Below are 20,094 nucleotides of genomic sequence, written 5' to 3'. Positions count from 1 at the left end.
CTGTGACAGGGCTATTTGCACATCATTAAATTGAAGGTTACTGTTTAGCATGTTCAGAATTAATGCAGATACTGCCTCTTACACATGCTGTTTTGGTCTATTGGTAAAATACCATAAACTTTTACAAAAAGAAAAGGTGTCACATTCTCCGCTGACCTACTGCTTTTGCTTTTTTTCCTTTCTTTTTTTTTTTAATATACAGTAGAATTCAACAATCAGTGAACTGTCTGGAAAACACAAAGATTATGCAAGAGGCCAAGAAGAAAAGTGATCAAAATGATGAGTTTCCTTCCTGCCCTAGGTCGGCTGAATTCTGTGGAAGTGGCTGCAGGGACTCATTTTCTTTCTGCTTTTCTTTGTTCAGGTTTTCATGCTTATTTTCGCTTTCTGAAAATAAATGCACCAGGGAAGAGTTATAGTTAGAAGGAAGAACTTTAAAAATGTATGGCGTTTAGAATAACCCAAACAAGGTCTTCTCATTTGGATCAAATTCTTTGAAAAAAGGTTAAAGATACACAAGGTGATAAAGGAATAAAATAGAAGTAGAATCTCTTTTATCTTTTAGAATTTTCACTAAGACAAATCACTGAATGTTTTTGAGGACAAAAGTTTTGAAAATTTAGCTTCTAATCGACATGAAAGAATACCAGGTCATCTTTTTCATTTTCTCATATTTATGTGTGCAAATACATAAATATGAAAATTGAATCGAGGCTTCATCTCATGGTTAATGTGATTTAACTCTTTTCTATCCTTATAATTCCATAATTGTGGTTAATAAAATAACTTCCTGCTCATTCTATACATGTACTTTAAGATTGTACTTTCATCAAAAAGAACATAAACCAAACCATAATAAAATACTTGTTGTTACATAAGATTTTTATACAGAGAAACTGAAAGGAAAATCTTTTAAATGAAGATATAATTTCTAACTTTTTTCTAAATAAAGCTGTTAAACGGTATTCCAATTTGGGTTATTTGAATATCTTCCATTTAGACTATATGAGACTAACTCAATTCAAACTGCTCCTATTTTAAGGTCTAAAACATCATCATTTACTTACTCTGTGGGGTCAAATGACAACCCCTCGAACACTCAACTAAACACTGACAGTACCACAAGGGAAAACTCGTCATTTCCACCACCCTTTCCTCTCTGGGGGCACAACTTGGCGTTTTATTTTGAAGGGGAGAGCGAACAAAGAGGGAACACCTTGGCTTGTTACACTAGGGCTGTGGGCTGACAGCTGCTGGGCAGCCGACTCCGCAGAGCCTGAGCCCTGGTCCCGGCAAAGGACAACAATGCACCTGGCATTTCATGTGTTAGATCCCAAGGGTGCTCATCCAATTACAACAGCTGTGCTGTGATCCGTGTGTGATGAGGAAAGTGAACGATGGCCCCCAACCCTGCCAGCAACCCCACACACATACGTGCACCCCCTCAGTGGATTTATCTTAATTGTTAGTCTTTGAATGCTGAATGCTGAGATTCTTTTAGCCTTTGGGGCCTGATTAAAGGCAGAAGGAAAAGGAGATTCTTTAAGTCAGAGGCTCATTATTTGTTCAAACTTAAGAGGAAAATAATTAAAATATTATTAGATGAATTTGTATATATTGAGAAAAGAATGCTTAAAAGCCAAAGAAAATCACAAGTTAAAAAAACAGAGTAAATACTTACAATTCCAGAGTCATGTCTTGGTTTTATTTTATAAAGTGATTTTCCCTTTTTCTGCCTACATACCTCTTCAGCTTCTTTTACTCTGGGTGGGGGAGAAAACACACAATTTAAACAAAGATTTAGAAAGCTAACTACAATCCACCTATAGCAGTTGATTTATTAGAGAAAAATACCACATACCACAATGTCGCCCGACATTTGATTTAAAAACAGAATGTTAGAGCTAGAGGCAAATTCACCTAGTGGTTCTTAACTTGGAATCAAAGGATGTGGAATGGAATAGAATACAACACATTTATATTTTTAGGCTACACTTTATCCTATACTAATGGAGTCTTACATTCAGAAGTAAAGTAAAGAAATATCCTTCATTTTCAGGTGAGGGTGCTGAGCTTGGCTCCATTACATAAATGGGGCTGGCACTATTACATAAATCAGAAGCATTAAATAATTAAATAAGCAGTACCATATAAAAACTCATATGTTTATTTAAAATGGTCTTAGGTTCAGTTTCCACATTGCATTTCCCCAGGCATGGAAGTCTGTGCAATGAATACTTGGGGCGTTTTTTAAAAAATTGAGCTTCATCAAGCATGGGAATGAGTCATTCAAAAGCAGAAAATAGAGAGTGAGCAGTAATGTTTGAACACGTCTAGGATTTCTTTTTAAACACACGCTCCAAGGGAAAACAGTATTGAGTTTACCAGAGGAACAGTTAAAAGAGGACGTCATGGGGAGGGAGGTTGTGCAGCAAGTCTGGGTCTGCTGTCTGACGCTGGGTAACATCTGCTCGCTCTGCCCTCTGTGTCCCTTAGGAAGGACAAGGGCTCGATAATGCAGAACAGCATCACTAAGAAGATCACACAGAGCTGCTGCAAAGGTCCAAAAAGTTTTACTTTAAAAGTTCTTTATAGTAATGCAATTATACTCCTATAAGGATGTTAAAAAAAAATCAGTCCATGATTTTATAAAGACATATTTATATATATAAAAAAAGTTCTTTATAAAATACTGTAAAATGTTACCAATGATTGCTTTAACTAAACAGATAGTAAGAAATCTGTAAGCTGGAATTCTATTAATAAAAATAGGTGCCATAAGAAAGAAAATAACCTATTAGGTTAATTTGTTTTTATTACTGTGGTTTTCCTCAGGAATTAAAAATAGAGTATTTCTGGAGAAACTGAAAAGGCCGTGACTTATCTTAATAAAAGACTTAGATCTTGAAACCTGTTTCCTGAAAGAAATGAGTTTTAAATATACTTCTTGAGCCTGATGGTAAAAGTTCTAATGATAGAATTCATCTCTTATGCAGTTGAAAGAACCCCTGTTTTTAAACAACAGAAGGGAACAAATCATGGAGTACAGCAGCTATGAGGTTACTGTTGCAGCTCACAGTAAAGCGTGGCAGATCAAAATAAATCCTTTTGGATGTGAAATGCCTGCTGAGTTGCTAATGTCAGTAATTCCAGAAAATGATGACAGTTTAGAAAACAATCCATTGTTACCACTTCTACTACTTTCTTCCCAAGCCATAAGTTTGCCTTTAATCTTTTCTCCAAACATTTGAATACAAACGCATTATAACAAACTAAGGATTGCAGAGTTCCCATCTTCCTCTGAAATAACTACCAGTTAATATAAGTTGAAATATTTGGACAAGAAATTAAGGAAAACATTTTTTTTTTTTTTAGCAGTTAGCAAAAATCCAGTAGATCCCCTTTTAAATTTACTTGGAGTTCTTTAAAGCGTTTTGTGACATTTAAAATAAATCTACTTCACAAGTTTGTAAATCACCAAAGCATCTTAATTTTCTCACTATCTTACTTATTTTGTTCTTAAAAGTTTTTTCTAAGTATCACAGGAAGCTGAGTCTAATACAAACATATTAAATTTTACACAAAAACAAGTCCAGCCATTCCCACAGCAGACACAAGGAGAGCTAGAGAGAGTGGTCAGGGAGCCCTCGCAGTGACTGGGCACCGGGCTAAGGGCACTTAAGCCCGGCGTCTGTCAGGGGAGAGGCCCGTGCGCACAGAGGCTGGGGCGCTCCGAGTCCAGCGCCGGGTTCGGGGGCTATGCCCCGAGGGGACCCTGGGGTTGGCAGGTGGGGTTCCTGAAATTCTTCGGAAGCAGGTCGACAGTTGAGCTTCGTTTCAAAGAGAAATCTTAATTTTCCATACTTTTCTTGGAAGGGGAAATGGGGCTGAGGGTGAGGGGAGAGGACTTGTACAGAGTAACCTGGGGGCGCCGCGGGGACCCTGCTGCCTGGGACCCGCCACCGAGGCCAGAGCTCCCCCGCCCCGCTGCTTCCCTGTCCGATGGGAGCGAGTGGTCCCTGCGTCCCCAGACCCCAGCCGCGCACATGGCTCCCAAGCGGTCGCTCAAGGTCAGGAGCAGAGGAATCACGGAGAATTAGATAAAACGCAGCTCCCGGGCCCCCACGTGTCTGTTCTGGGCCAGGCGTCTCTGCTCCCCCACCGTACCCGCCCCCCTGCCAGGACGCGCTCGGAAGCAGCACTGGGAGAATCTGATCTGATGTGGGCGACACCGGGAGAAGCTGCGCCCCGGAACCGAGCTGGTGGTTCCCCACGCGGTGCCCCAGGACCCCGGCGCTCCCTCCCCCTCGAGGCAACGCCGTGAACCCCCAGGTCACGACCCCAAACCACAGGAATGGGCTCCCTGCAGTCCCCTTGGGGCCCACCCATCCTAAGTCTCCTAGCAAATGCTGCTTCTTCCAAAGGCCAATTTTATTTCAACAAAACTCTGACATTTTCCCCACACTTTAGGCAGGAAAAAAGAACGTGTCCCTGGAGGTGAGCTTGCCGCCAGAGTTGGCAGAAATAAGAGGAAAAATAATGAGGTGAGCCGGAAGGGAGAGGGCCCCCGAGTGCCCTCCTACTTGGGCCTCCCTCTGGGGGTCAGGAGGAGTTCTCGGCTCCAAGTGCAGGCCCCTTGAGTAACCCTCTTCCCTCCTGCCTCGCCCCTCATTCAATGAGTGCTAAAATTTCCTAAACTGAATAGGAAAAAGATGTTCCTTTCATAACTAGATATTAAGTGAAAAGGCACAGTGGTGATAACTTTTCAAATAACAAAAATGACCTACACGTCTTATTTGGAAAGGAGGAGGGGAGTGAAAAGAGGGATAGTACTTCATTTATAAAGAGAAAGCAGTCACATGAGGAAGGAGGAAGTCAGGTCTTGGCTGAAGGGGACAGTTCTCGGCCTGCACTTGAGTTTAACCTCCAGTTAGGAGGGGTCTGTGGTTGGCGTATGGATTCACAGCTCTTGTGCATGATTCACGAAGAAGATTTTTTTTTTAATGTGGCTGCATTCACACAAAAGGGACTGCCAGGGCGTTTGTTAATCAAGATTTGACTCTATTAGTCAGTCTCCCAAGGAAACAGAAATAAAAGCAAAAATAATGGGACCTGATCAAACTTACAAACTTTTGTACTGCAAAGGAAACCATAAACAAAATGAAAAGACAACCTACTGGCTGGGAGAAAATATTTGCAAATGATGCAACTGACAAGGGCCTAATTTCCAATATATGAACAGCTCACACAACTCAGTATTAAAAAACCAAACAACCCAACTGAAAACTGGGCAGAAGATCAAGACATTTCTTCAAAGAAGACATACAGATGGCCAATAGGCACATGAAAATATGATCAACATTGCTAATTATTAGAGAAATGCAAATCAAAACTACAATGATGTACCACCTCATACCATTCAGAATGGCCATCGTCAAAAAAGTATACAAATAACAAATGTTGGCGAAGGTGCGGAGAAAAGGGAACCCTCCCACTGTTGGTGGGAATGTAAATTGGGGCAGCCACTATGGGAAACAGTCTGGAGGTTCCTCAAAAAACTAAAAATAGAGTTATCATATGATCCAGCAATCCCACTAATGGGCATGTATCCGGACAAAACTATAATTCAAAAAGATACATGCACCCCTATGTTCATAGCAGCACTATTCACAATAGCCAAGACATGGAAACAACCTAAACGTCCATCAACAGATGAATGGATAAAGAAGATGTTATATATATATGCAGTGGAGTATTACTCAGCCATAAAAGGAATGAAATAATGCCATTTGCAGCAACATGGATGGACCTAGAGATTATCATACTAAGCAAAGTCAGAAAGAGAAAGACAAATACCATATGATATCACTTATATGTGGAATCTAACATATGACACAAATGAACTTATCTACAAAAGAGAAACAGACTCACAGACATAAAGAACAGACTTGTGGTTGCCAATTGGGAGGGGGCTGAGGAAGAGATGGCTTAGAAGTTTGGGATTAGCAGATGCAAACTATTATATATAGGATGAGTGAACAACAAGGTCCTACTGTATAGTACAGGGAACAATATTCAATATCCTATGATAAACTATAATGGAAAAGAATATAAAAATATTTATGTATGTATAACTGAATCACTTTGCTGTACAGCAGAAATTAACATTGTAAGTCAACTATACTTCTAAAATAAACACACACACACACAAAAAATAGATTTTTACCTTATTGGATAACTAAAAAGGGAAGTAAAAAATTTTCAGATGACATCTTTGGTAGGCTAATTCTAACAACTGCAACTTCTAACCAGAAATCTAGACAAAAAAGAAAATATGAACAAAAACAAATGATGTGATAAGGAAAACTCTTCTCTCATCACTTTTAGTGGTTTTGGAAAAAAAACAACACAGAAAGCAGAGACTAGAAAACAGGAAAGGTAGACAGAACAGAAGGATACAAAGAGTATATCATGGCCATGAAATTTGACGTTTATGTTAAATTTTGGTGTAATATCTTTTATTGTCCATAAAACTTCAGACAAAACAACGTGCTGAATACTTTTCCAAAGTATGAACTTACCCCTCAAATGAAGGACCAAAAGTAATAAAATAATATGAGGCGCTCCTTGATCTTTTAAGGGAGAATTTAATCATGGGAAAAAACCAAAAAACAGATGGAATCAGGTTTGGAAAACAGAGTAGGTGACCAATTTGAACAAATATTTTTTGTTCTTAATTTTTGTCCTGGCAATGGGTCAGAAAGAGTTAGATAAATGAATGGGTGACTCCCAGTAAGTGGAAACTCACTCCCTACAAGGACCAATCTTTGTATAACCAATTTTGAATAGACTTTTTGAAAAAATGAAACTTTTCTCTTTCTTAAACAGATGGAAATATTTAACATTTACTTGATGCCACCTTCATCACTGTTGTGATGTGCGGACTCAGGCCTCCCTCAAGGCCCCGAAGGCATAGACAGCAGCTCACCCACTCTGATGTCACACTGTGCTCTATTGGACTTGACCTCACAGCCAGTTTTAAATCCTCTGTCTGTTCCTAAGATGGCATGTTGTGATCACTCCTCGCGGTGCTAGCATATCTGCCTTACGTAGATCCTCTCTCTTCTTTAAAAAATTCTTGTCTTCTCTAGAGGGGAAAACCAGACAACTAAGCTCATCTAAATGAGCCTCAAATTAGAGCAATAATGCTCTGAGTTCAGTCCCAGCTACACAGATACAGCTCCTGGGCCTGGAGGCAGTCCTGTCAGCTGCCAGGGCTTCTCCCCTACACACCGCCCTCCACCTCCCACAGCTGGGTCTGGAAGGTTAGGGCGGCCAGGAGTCTGACTCACAGTCGGGCAGGACACGACAGCGACAGCCAGCGACAGCACTCAGCGTGTCTGGTGAGAAGATCCTAAGATACCGCACAACCCGACCTGCCCATTCAGCAGCTTGTTTGGGAAGATGTCAAGTAAGGCTGGAATGAATGTGAAACCTGAAATTCAAGCTTATCAAGGTAGAGAAGTGTGACACCATTGGTCAGTAATGACAGATTTTGTGATGCTACAGAGAATACAGGATAAGGAGTGAGCATTTTGTGAGCAATGTGACTATGAGATGAGTCCTCCGTTGAAAACTGTTGTCTGGGCAAAAATGACCAGAGGAAAACATAACATCTCTAAGCTTAAAATTTCAAGAAAACTCTTATACTAAATTTATCTTCTAAAAAATGAAGTTGTAAATGTAACCTATAAAGAAGCTAAATAAATTTCAATACATCTATATAGATTTTTATTCCCTACATTGAAAAATTTTCAGTTGTAGCAGCTTCCTCTGGCTTTAAGATATTAAGCTTAGAAGTTATTAAGCATAGAAAATGAGTCCAGGAGACTGAGAATATTTTTAAGGTTTATATCACAGAGAAGACAAAGGTAGGTGACAAAATGAAAAATATTTTTTTATCATAGAATTTCTTGAAACAGCATAATCTATAAAAATACTGAATCACTATGTTGTACAACTGAAACTAACATAATGTAAGTCAACTATACTTCAATTTAGAAAAAAGAAACTAGTTTAAATTCCAATAATAATTTTGTCCTTAATACAACTGGATACATTTATACTAAAGGTTATTCTAAATAGAGAGAGTGGTTTCTGATTTCTCTCCTAATAAAAATGTATATTTCTCTGCACTTTCCTTCCCAAGCCCCAGACCCATTTATTGTAAGGCAAACATACAAAAAGTTCAATGTGATTCAGTGTAAAGACAGTTTGTGAGATGCACCAGTGACACAGACACAGAGAAGAGAAACCACACGTCTCTGTGGCCCGCAGGCCGAGTAATTTTTATCTACTTTATAGAGCAAACACCTGGCGGCCTCACCCTCATTAAGAAAACAGGTATGCTATTGTCATTCAATGGAATGAGAAGGGAGCCACTCCTGCCACTGAGCAGTAACAATCTGGTCTAAGTGAGTGTAGGGCGGCCGGGTTCACTGCCCGCCGGGGCACGGGCGTGGGGTCCCCTCGCGGAGATAGGTCTCCGCCCACCTGCTGAGAGCAGACCACTCCCCCGCCCAGCTCAGCGGAGTCCCCACAGCTGCCTACTAAGCCCAGAAAACCATTCTAATCCAAAAGAGAGGGGAGGGGCTCTGGACGGAGGCTGGGTGGGAGCCGGCATGTGGCTCCAGTAGAGCCGGAAGCAGGTGTAGACGCCCTGTGGACTCGACTCCATCTCGGCCTGCTCTCCTTTATGACCAAGATGCTCACCACCACCACCCCAAACCCCCTGAAAATATAGTGGAAACCATCAACCACAGCGCTCCTTATCACTGCAATGGAAAAGAACTGAAGTTTCGTCAGGCATGTATTTCTGAATTTGAGTCTAATTTCTGAATTTCATCGCTCATACTCTCTGACTCTTTCAGAGAAAACTGCCTCCGCGCCTCCAGGGCTGACGGCGCAGTTAGTACCAGCGAGCGCACAGCGGCAGCGACTCAAGGCGGCCACGCTTTACATGACCCCCGCCCGGGGACCGGCCTGGGGAGCCCCGCCTGGGGACAGTGCCTCGGAGACTGGCTTGGGGACCCCCGCCTGAAGACCACGCCTCGGGGACCAGCCTGGGGACCCCCGCCCCTGGACCACGCTTCGGAGTAGAGGTGGGTCAAAAGAGAGGAATCATTCATTCAGAAGATAACATTCAAGCAGTCAAATGAATTCTTTACAGTCGGCATCTCTTTGATAACTGTCTAATGTTCTACAAATGTAGGACATTGTAACTCATGGATGAGCTACCATAGGAAGAAATGTTTCGCCCTAGGTTTGGAAAGGCTGTAGGTGAGGAAAGATGGGTCCGGAGGACACAGCTGGGTTCTCCAGCTGGGCTCTCACTTCAAGGCAAACAAAACAAAAAATCACACACACACATCTCAGGATAACCCCATGAGGTGGGTACTGCTGTTACCCAACTTTTACAGTGAAGAAACTGAAACTTAAAATGGTCACATTACTCGCTCAGGGTCAGAAACCAACGTTGCAGATCCAGACAGACACAGACAACACCTCCTCAGCTCTAGGTGTAATAAGCATCGATCTGTGTGGCCTCCTCAAAAGGCAAAGGCATGGGATGATGAAAAACACGGCCACCAAAATCTTCCTCTAGTTATACATATGTACATAGTTATTTACATTTATGTATTTATACTTATCATGTATTTATATATTTACATTCATTATATTAATTTATATTTATATTTATTTCTGTTTATTTAGAAGCATTTAATTTTAAAAGACTGAATTTTCTAAAACTCTGAACATATAAAACGTGGCAGGTTAAAATGGTTTTTGAAAGAGAAACTATTTGGGAAAGTGGGTGCATGTATTTTACTAGCTCCTGAGGAGAAGCACTCTAACTGGACAAATTCTGAACCCTATTCAAGGAAAAGTATTAATGGAAACACAGTGGGCTGTAGTGTTCATCTTTGAAAAAGGAAAGCATGCAAGATCATCCGGAGAAAAAACTACCACCACATTTTCTTGATTCTAATTTCTAGGAGGAATTCTTGACGGTGGCTCTCTACATAAGGGATGTGAACTGTAGTCAGTAAAAATCTAAAAATACAGAAGACAGAGAAATTTTCCAATGGCTTTTTTCTTTTTAAACACAAATCCTCAATATAAACAGCAACTAAATTTTAAGCTTTAACTCAATGAAGGCGTTTCTGAGGAAAGGGGATTCGGCACACACTTGGAGTGTGTTGTGCCCTTGCTTTTTGGTGATCTAACCTGATAGAGGGCTACAACTCTGAGAAACCCAGAAGGACAGTGAGCACATTTCCCCCACTATCTCAGATCCCAATGGTCTCAACTGAACAGCAGTCAGTAGGTGGTTAGAGTCTCTGACAAATGTTGGAAATGCTGACACGCTGTGCTGCTGAAGATGGGAGATGCATTTACCTTAGTGACTAGATGATTAAACAGTAAGGTTCACACTCCACTGTGTAAATAAAGACCATGAATTATATTCTGTCAAATCAGAGTATCATTTTCTCACGTTCTTCCCACAAGGAATTTACCGTGGTATCAGAAAAAGTTGAGAAAGCTAGAAGGTGCCATTTAGAACGTTTAAAAATGCTTAGATGATAAGCTTTTAACCGTTACTGAAAATAGTAATATTTGTATTCATAAACACGTTAGGATTTTAAAGCTCTGATAACATAGTTTTCACTGTTAATTTAAAATCGCTCATTTAAAAAAAAAGGGTTTCTTTTTCTCATGGCTCTTGTAGTAGAGACTATTTTAATTCTACCTTAGACCCAGATTTACATGGAATTTACAAAAGTAGCTCAGCTGATGTGCCCTTTATCTAAGTCCCGTAACAATGACCATGTTCTTTCTGTAGGTATTGAGGATGTTTTACATTTCCTCAATAAAATGGTTAAAATGACAGCTCCTGGTCTCACAAATTCATGATAGTAAATAAAATGAACTTCTGTCATACATGATGGCCAAAACTATTATAAAATCACATTTGACAGCAAAGTACCGCTTTTATTACAGGAGACCAGTGTTGTTTACTACATTTGACATTTTTTGTGCAAACATCCTTTTACTATTTCCACATGTGTTAAGATATTTTCTTAATTTCAGCAATTCCTTTTTTTTTCTTTTGCATATGGTTCAGAAAAGCATTTGATTATAGCTAGTGAGATATAAATTTAAGTTCTATTGGTACTCACACTATGGTTTTTCTTTTGACAATTCAATACCAAGGAGGATGTGGGTGAATAACCTGGATCCTATTCTTTTAGAAAAACCTTTTTTTGATGGGGCAGGAACTCAAGGGCTATTAGACATAGGGATTAGTTTATAGTGAGTTTATCACGTTTCTTCCCTATAAAACTCAAAAAAGAGTACAACAGAGCTATTAATGTCATAATGGTTTAGAGTCTTGCGAGAGAGAGATGTGGGCGATACAACACAGGAATGCATCAGGGAAACACACATATGAAGGGAGAACAAAAACACGCAATATTTTCCTCTACTGGATGATTCCTATCAGGTTAAAAATATGCTGTTCATCCCCCCATCAAATAGAAAATATCTCTCATCCCCCGCCCCCTCCAGTGAGACCTTCCTTCTCTGCCACCCTTTACATGTACTGTCCATCATCCCCTTCTCCACATCCTCTGTGCCCATCTAACCAGGCGTCTGTCACGGACCACCTGACGGCGCCTGCTCTTGTGATGTCGCCGCTTCCCCCAAGTTCCCAAATTCAAAGGTCGATTCTCCTCCCACTCCCGTAAGCACCACCAGCTCTGCATTATGGCCTCCTTCTGGAAGTCTCACTGACCTGGTCCACCAGGCTCCACAATCTGCCCCAGCACCTCTCTCTACAGCCCAGCCATCTTCTACCTTTCTCCTCCTGCTCACTCTGTTCCAGCCACTGCAGCCTCCCCCCAGGGCTTTGCACTTGCCGCTCTGTCTGGAATGTTCCGTCTCGAAATCCCCTGGTTTCTTCCATCACTTCCTTCAAGTCCCGGCTTATCCGTCGCTTCTCAGAGAGCGCTGCCCGGCAGGCTTACATGCACCGCCAGCACCTCCTCCAGCCCTCTTTTCCCTCTGCCCAAAGTCCCCAGAGGACAGAGAGTGCCTCCCTCCTGACTGAGCACTAGCACAGGGCACCTTCAGAGAACTCCAGACAACACAAGGCAGGTGCAGCTCACGCTGGGAGGACCATATGCCCTTTTAGTAAATGCAGAGTGGCCACATCCTCTCTGAGGCACGGCTACCCAAACAGGACTCTGTACAGCTCAGCATCAAGCTTTAAATCATTCAAGGGAGGGGTTTATAAGGAGACATATCAGCCTTTCTCCAGAGACATCAATGAGATCGGGGACGTGAGGGCAGGAACACTTTATCTAGAACAGAGTGTGACACACAGGTGACAGCATAACCGTTGTTCCTAAAGGAAGGGGTGACCTTTGTAATCAGTTGGGGGTGGAGCATGGCCAGGGCTGTGGGGGACGATGGGGAGAAAGCTGAAGGATTATCCAGAGAATGTCAACATCCCTCAACAAGATAAAATGACAGATGAAGCTGATTAAAGTTTTCAAACTTAGAAAGACATTTGAGGTATCAGGGATCTTAAGCGTTTTATTACCGATCTTACTCAGGAAACAAAAGCAAAATAAATCAAAATGGAATGAAATAAAGTAAAATAAAATGCTCCTGGGCTTCATATAAGACAACGTTCAAAAAGAGCAAGCATAAGTTGGTGCAGCCACTATGTAAAACAGTATGGAGGGTCCTCAAAGAATTAAAAATAGGCGGAAGTGCCTCCCGCCGCGGTGTTGTGCTGTGGGGAAGGGAGACGGATTTGTAAACCCCGGAGCGAGGTTCTGCCTACCCGAGGCCGCTGCTGTGCGGAGACCCCGGGGGAAACCACCGTCCCCATGTCTGACCAGGAGGCAAAACCTTCAACTGAGGACTTGGGGGATAAGAAGGAAGGAGAATATATTAAACTCAAAGTCATCGGACAGGATAGCAGTGAGATTCACTTCAAAGTGAAAATGACAACACATCTCAAGAAACTCAAAGAATCATTCTGTCAAAGACAGGGAGTTCCCATGAATTCACTCAGGTTTCTCTTTGAAGGTCAGAGAATTGCTGATAATCACACTCCAAAAGAATTGGGAATGGAGGAAGAAGATGTGATTGAAGTTTATCAGGAACAAACAGGGGGTCGTTCAACAATTTAGATATTTTTATTTTTTCTTTTCCCTTAATCCTTTTTTATTTTTAAAAATAGTTCTTTTGTAATGTGGTGTTCAAAACAGAATTGAAAACTGGCACCCCATCTCTTTAGAACATCTGGTAATTTGAATTCTAGTGCCCATTATTCATTATTGTTTGTTTTCATTGTGCTGATTTTTGGTGATCAAACCTCAGCCCCATTCATATCGCCCTCTCCTTTTTAAAAATTATGTGTGTGCACAGAGAGGCCGCCTTTTCCAGGACTGTGCATTTATTTACAGGCTTGTGATAAATAAGATTGACTAATGCGAGTGTTCATAATGACTTTCCAATTGGCCCTGAAGTTCTAGCATGTGATTGCTTCACTCCTGGACTGTGACTTTCAGTGGGAGATGGAAGTTTTTCAGAGAACTGAACTGTGGAAAAATGACCTTTCCTTAACTTGAAGCTACTTTTAAAATCTGAGGGTCTGGACCAAAAGAAGAGGAATATCAGGTTGGAGTCAAGGTGACAGAGGTGGTGAAAATAATGACTAACTCCAAAGATGGCTTCACTGAAGAGAAAGCATTTTAAGATGAAAGAAAACTCTTGTCAGAAGATCCCAGAAAAGTTCTAATTTTCATTAGCAGTTAAAGTTATTCATGCAGAAGTGTATACAGCAGAACGCTGCTCTTTTTGACTTTATTTGTACTTTTTGGCCTGGGATATGGGTTTTAAATGGACATTGTCTGTACCAGCTTCATTAAAATAAACAAAATATTTGTAAAAACAAAACAAACAAACAAAAAAGAATTAAAAATAGAGTTACTATATGATCCAGCAATCCTACTCCTGGGCATGTATCTTGACAAAACTACAGTTCAAAAAGATGTATGCACCCTTATGTTCATAGCAGCACTATTTATAATAGCCAAGACATGGAAACAACCTAAATGTCCATCAACAGATGAATGGATAAAGATGTGGTACATATATACAATGGAATATTACTCAGCCATAAAAAAGAATGAAATAATGCCATTTGCAGCAACAAGGATGGACCTCGAGATTATCATACTAAGTGAAATAAGTCAGAAAGACAAATACCATATGATATCACTTATATGTGGAACCTAACATATGACAAATGAACTTATCTATGAAACAGAAACAGACTCACAGACATAGAGGACAGACTTCTGGTTGCCAAGGGGGTGGGTAGGGGAGGGAAGGACTGGGAAGTTGGGATTAGCAGATGAAAACTATTATATAGAGAATGGATAATCAACAATGGCCTACTGTATAGCACAGGGAACTATATTCAATATCCTGTGATAAACCATAATGAAAAAGAATATCAAAAAAATGTATATATGTAAAACTGAATCACTTGCTATACAGCAGAAATTAACACAACATTGTAAATCAACTATACTTCAGTTAAAAAAAAAGAGCAAGCTGACAAACCTCTGGTGTATCCATGAGCTAATAATATCATATTATCATTAGAAAGCCTAAATTGAAAAAAGAAGTCTTACATCATTTTAGGAACTATATTAGGTATGATACGATTTTCATTTTTTTGGTTCTGCAATATTATCTTAAAAATATTAAATCTTAAAAATTGTAAATCATAGCTCCTAAAACTCCAAGAACATTAGAATTTGAGTTTGATATGAAATTATAATATGCATATAAGAAATATCATGCATGTATAATAACTTAAATGATAATGATGATGACGACCACAGTGACAATGACCTAAAGGTCCTTCTAAGGAGGAACAAATAATAAACAAGAACTTTCCACATAAACCAAGGAACACAGGCTGGGGGAAACTTATTTGCTATGATAGCTGTTCAACGGTGGACACCTGAATTGACTAGAAATGCCCGTGTCCAGACCACGCTGTACTTCCATGGCCAGTTCTGCAGCACCAGCACGGCCAGTCCTCACTGAGGGCCCACTGGCTAGGAAGCACTGTATAAACGGTCTGTCCCTGCCTCAAAAAATGTCTGCTTTCTTCACATGGACTCAAAATTCCTCTCCTGACCTAGCAGCTGCCCATGGTTCATGTTTCTAAGCCTAACTGTTTATGACAAGCAGAAGCAGCGACCTGGTCAGAGGCCTGTGGGGAGGGTCACGAGTGAGAACTCAGACGCCAGGTAAGGGACGGTGGGCAGGAGTAGGGAGACATTCTGGACAGAGGGTGGAGACCTCATGAAACACAAGTGAGAGATGGGGCTTTACCCCATAGCAAACGCAGACAAACTTCTTCCCCTTTTTATTTATTTTCACCATTATTATATCCACTTTTTCCCCCCTAAGTATTTATCTCTTCTCCATTAGAAATACAGTTTAAGAAAACTTGGACAATCTGACTCCCCCCATGGAGATTAGATTTGAAAAAAGTTTATTTAGAATAGATGAGTAATTTCAGAATAGACACATGTACTGTATATTTTTAACATGAATTAAGGTTTCCTGAGTCTGAAGTTTACACAGGGAAAGCACTAGTCATTTCATCACTACAGAGTCAAGTTATTATAAATCACTAAGTATTCAAATAGATGGAGATCATTTTGATCTTGGAATTAACTGTGTGATTTTATTTTTTTATAATTTTTGCCAGCAGATTTGTCTCTGAAATTTTGATTTAGCTCATTTATTCATGTTAGTAGTTAAAAGATTTGCTTTCCTTGAGTACGTCCCCTGGGCACAGGGGAAATGGCCAGGAGTGGACCAGGCAGAAAGAAAAGTAACTGATGTACGAATTCAAAACTGTGACCAACCTGAACAGACTGCTGAGGGTTGGACGTTCAATCCTGGTCCACTTTTAGGCTTAGTGGTTAATGTGAGAATTCTATTTACTTTCTTAAAAAAAAAAAAAAAAAGCTTTGAGATATCATTAGCGTACTATTAAATTCACCCATTTAAGTGGAAAATTCATGGCCAAACAGGGAATTTCCTGGTGGTCTCCTGGTTTGGACTCCTCACTTTCACTGCCGAGGGCCGGGGAGGGGTCGGGGAAGTAAGATCCCACAAGATGCATGGTGCAGCCAGAAAACAAACAAACAAAAAACTGGAAAAAATGAAACAAAACAAAACCCTAACCCACAGGGCTATGCAGCCATCTAGTTTTAGAACATTCCACCCAGCCAAGAAACCTCACCAGCAGTCACTTTCCATTCCTCTCTGTCCCCAGCCCCTGACAAGGGCTAATCTACTTCCAGATCCTATATACTTGCTAATTCTGGGTGTTTCATATAAAGCAAAACACACCACACAGTCTTCTTCTCTGACCATCTTCTTTCACTTAGCACCCATGTTACAGCCTGTGTCAGTGCTTCATTTCTTTTTATCACATAACGCTATTCCACACTATTACGCACTCATCAGTGGACAGACCTCCGAGTTGTTCAGGTGTCATGAGTGACACTGCTGCGTGTCCACAGGCCTCTTCCACAGACCCGCGGCAGGAGCTGCGGGCCCCATGGCAGCTGTACGCTCACTTTTTTTTTTTTTTAATTTTCCCTGTGGCTTGTGGGATCTTAGCTCCCCGACCAGGGATGGAACCCGTGCCCCCTGCAGTGGAAGCACGGAGTCCTAACCAGTGGCCTGCCAGGGAAGTTCCTAGTCTGCCCCCTTTGAGGAAAGGCCTGTTTTCCAAAGTGGCTTCACTGCCCACAGTCCCCCCAAGCACGTGAAAGTCCCATACACTCAAATTGAGTTTCGCGCCTTATCACAGTTGCTTCTTAAATGTTAACCAGATTTTAGCAGGCAAAACCAGTGAGTTGACTGCTCTTTGTCCAATAAAATGATGCTGCAATGTCTGGGTCTAATGTTGCCATCAGCTGCAAACCTGTTGTAGAGACAAACGCCTACATCTTGGGGACGATCTCGCCCACCTCCATCTCTCACGACTAGCTTTGAGTACTCATTACTGACCCCACGATCCCAAATTTTTAAATGTAGAAGGAACACCTTCCATTTCTCTGCACTACCCGCGCCCCCCCGTGTCTGAGGGAGAAGTCCCAAAGCGGACAGGAGGAAGGGTGCCCGGCCAGTGGGCTCCTCTACCGGGGGCTCTGAGTCAGCCAGGAAGACGTCACATGGGGGTGGATGCATGGGCATTTGTCACTACCTAAAAAATCCAGGCTCCGGCAGAAGTCCATACAAACCTAAGAAATCGGCGTTGGACAAATCGAACAGGTCTGGCCCCCTCCTCCGGCAGGTTATAACCATCACATTGTTTGAGAGGCTCCTAAAGAAATTTAAATGACCCCCAAATAACGGCTTGCTGGTAAAGATATAGCTTGTTGTAGGAGCTAGTTGCAGCTCATATAAGCTGCACGATGTTATTTTTAACAGGTAATCTTAAATATCTTTACTCCATGAAGCATATTTTTTGCCAAGACAGTTTTATGACAAACTTCGCTAAGACACCAAAAAATATTTTTAGCAAATGCTGAAGGGAAATGAATAATTGCTCAAATACCATTACAAGCCTCTGCAAACTCAGCAGAAGGTGCAACAAGGTTTAAATCCTTTTAAAGCAAAAAAGTCTGTGGAAAAGCTATTTTCTTGACTCTTGGCCCCAGCTGTCTGTTGGGAGTTGGAACCACAACATTTAAGGTGACTTTCTTCCATTTTTGAACATGAGGCTTAGAGACAGGATTTTCCAAAATTTAAAAAGGTCTCTTGGAACATGGAAAGATGAAGCAAATGCATAGATTTTTTTCCATCTAAACTTCACCTTAGGATTTTACATCATTTTTGGAGAACTAAGCTTTAGAAAGTAAATTTCCTGATACCCAGGGTTTCAGACCTTGTAAATCACTTTAGGAGAAGAAAGGGGGAAGCTCACTTTCCTGATCTCTAAGGTCTGGTTAACATAAGCTCATCATTCATGGAGCTGAGACTAGACTTTTCTGACCTCCAGAGCTGCCCCAGCCAGGAATCTGTGCTAACGCGTGTGTGTAGGGTCCCAGCACCCTCTTCCCGTCTCCTCTGCTGCCTCTCCTAGTGCAGAATATCACACCTTTCACCTGGGTCACCTCAGGTTACTGAGGAGTTTCCTCAGTAACTCCTAACTTGCTTCTCAATACCACCGTCCAATTTCCTACCCATTGCACCAACCATCTTTTCTCTGCATGAATCATCTCAGGTTGTCCTCTTTCAAAAGCTCTGTGATGGCCTTCTACTGCACCCACGATAAAAGTCAGCCTCTTACCATGACTGCAAGGGTCGGAACGGTCAGGCCCCTGCCTGTTTCCTCAGATTCACCTCATGACCTGGAGATCAGTCAGTCTTTTCTGCCAGGCTGCTGTGACCTTCCCGTACCTCTACCTGCCAGGCTCACCACCGTACCCCTACACCAGTCTCAAATTCTTTAGGTGTCAACGTAAATGTTGCCTCTTCAGAAAGGCCTCCTCCGACCAAACTTTCTAAATGAAACTCTTCTGCTTTTTATTGTGCAAAAATGGTTCACTGTTTACTTTCCACATAGTGCTAATTTCAACCTATAATTTTAAAATGTGCGTGTTTACTTTTTTATTGTCTGCATCTCTCACTAGAGGGTAAGATCCACATGGCCAGGGAATTTGCCGACCACAGAGTAGCGCATAAATAATTGTTGAATTAATAAATTCATGAATTTAATTTCCTACTACACCTTTTTTTTTTTTTTTTTTTGCGGTACGTGGGCCTCTCACTGTTGTGGCCTCTCCCGCCGCGGAGCACAGGCTCCAGACGCGCAGGCCCAGCGGCCATGGTCCACGGGCCCAGCTGCTCTGCGGCATGCGGGATCCTTCCAGACCGGGGCATGAACCCGTGTCCCCTGCATTGGCAGGCGGACTGTCAACCACTGCGCCACCAGGGAAGCCCTCCTACTACATCTTAATGCATATTAATTACTCCTTTAATGAGCCTAGGTCACATTCCCTACATATTCTCAGGGACCATTTGCACTGTCCTGTCTTGTTTGTCAATTTCCTTCCAAGGTTTCCACTACAGGGGTCAGAACTAGGAAGAGGGTTGCTTTATGGGTCGTTCCTGTAGAAACTGATGCCTGAATTTAATGGGTAAGCGGTTGGCCAACTTCACGTACTGCTCCAATGTGACAGTGCTGGGCAGAGGTCCAAGAGGCAGTTCCACTTATGTGTCCAACAAACACATGACTACAGAATAATAAGCCTCTTTCCTTAGCTCAGGTTTATTTTCAGTTGCTTTGAAAGTGGTTGCTTCCTCCTACTCTGATGACATCATACTTTGAACCTGAACACACAGCTCAGTGTATGAGGTGCCTCTGGTCTAACGTGTACCCTCCTAAGGCCGGACACTCACACGCTTTCCTTCCAACCACAGACCAGCTGGGCAGAGACTAGACCTGACTAACACACGCTCGTGCAGCTGGAGGAGTAGCTGCCCTTTCTCCTGGTTCCTCAAAGACCACCTGCCTCAGAATAAAGGGAACCAGCAAATTAAGTTAGACAGCACTTTAAACACAACTCTTACTAATGTCACCACTGATTTATGAAATCAAAATGTCTTAAGCTGGGACTCCCCTGGTGGTCCAGCGGTTAAGACTCTGTGCTGCTAATGCAGGGGGCCTGGATTCCATCCTTGGTCAGGGAACTAGATCCCACATGCCGCAACTAAGACCTGGCACAGCCAAATAAATAAATAAATATTTTTTAAAAAGTCTTAAGCTGACTACAAGTGAAATGGTGATAGGCTGCACTGCACACGATGGGGCTTGAAGCCCGGGTGACAGAGCCCAATTTCCTAGTTTAGGACGTCCTCCCCTCCTAGGACCGCCTGCGAAGCTCCTACTTGACTCAGATCTGTGTGCAAAGA

At 41.8% G+C, this 20,094-nt stretch overlaps 2 protein-coding genes across 2 annotated transcripts in view; one reads left to right on the top strand and one right to left on the bottom strand.

Moving 5' to 3' along the window:
• Positions 1-360: 360 nt before the first annotated feature.
• The window catches only part of FMN2 (formin 2), a gene marked incomplete at both ends in the record, with an annotated part of 325,661 nt that continues 305,927 nt past the window's right edge, over positions 361-20,094 (bottom strand). Inside the window, 2 exons of the mRNA XM_082854885.1 lie at positions 361-387; positions 1,682-1,763. Of these exons, the coding sequence (XP_082711011.1) occupies positions 361-387; positions 1,682-1,763 (109 nt within the window). The remainder of the gene's footprint in view (positions 388-1,681; positions 1,764-20,094) is intronic.
• LOC309971230 (small ubiquitin-related modifier 1-like) lies at positions 12,856-14,009 on the top strand. Its single transcript, XM_082854099.1, has one exon. It carries the CDS (start codon positions 12,957-12,959, stop codon positions 13,260-13,262), a length of 306 nt encoding a protein of 101 aa, XP_082710225.1. The 5' UTR covers positions 12,856-12,956; the 3' UTR covers positions 13,263-14,009.

Source organism: Leucopleurus acutus (assembly GCF_964270905.1).
Source record: "Leucopleurus acutus genome assembly, chromosome: 14".
NCBI lineage: Eukaryota > Metazoa > Chordata > Mammalia > Artiodactyla > Delphinidae > Leucopleurus > Leucopleurus acutus.
The sequence above is the reverse complement of the archived record's forward strand: the minus strand, read 5'-3'. Positions and strand labels throughout refer to the sequence as shown.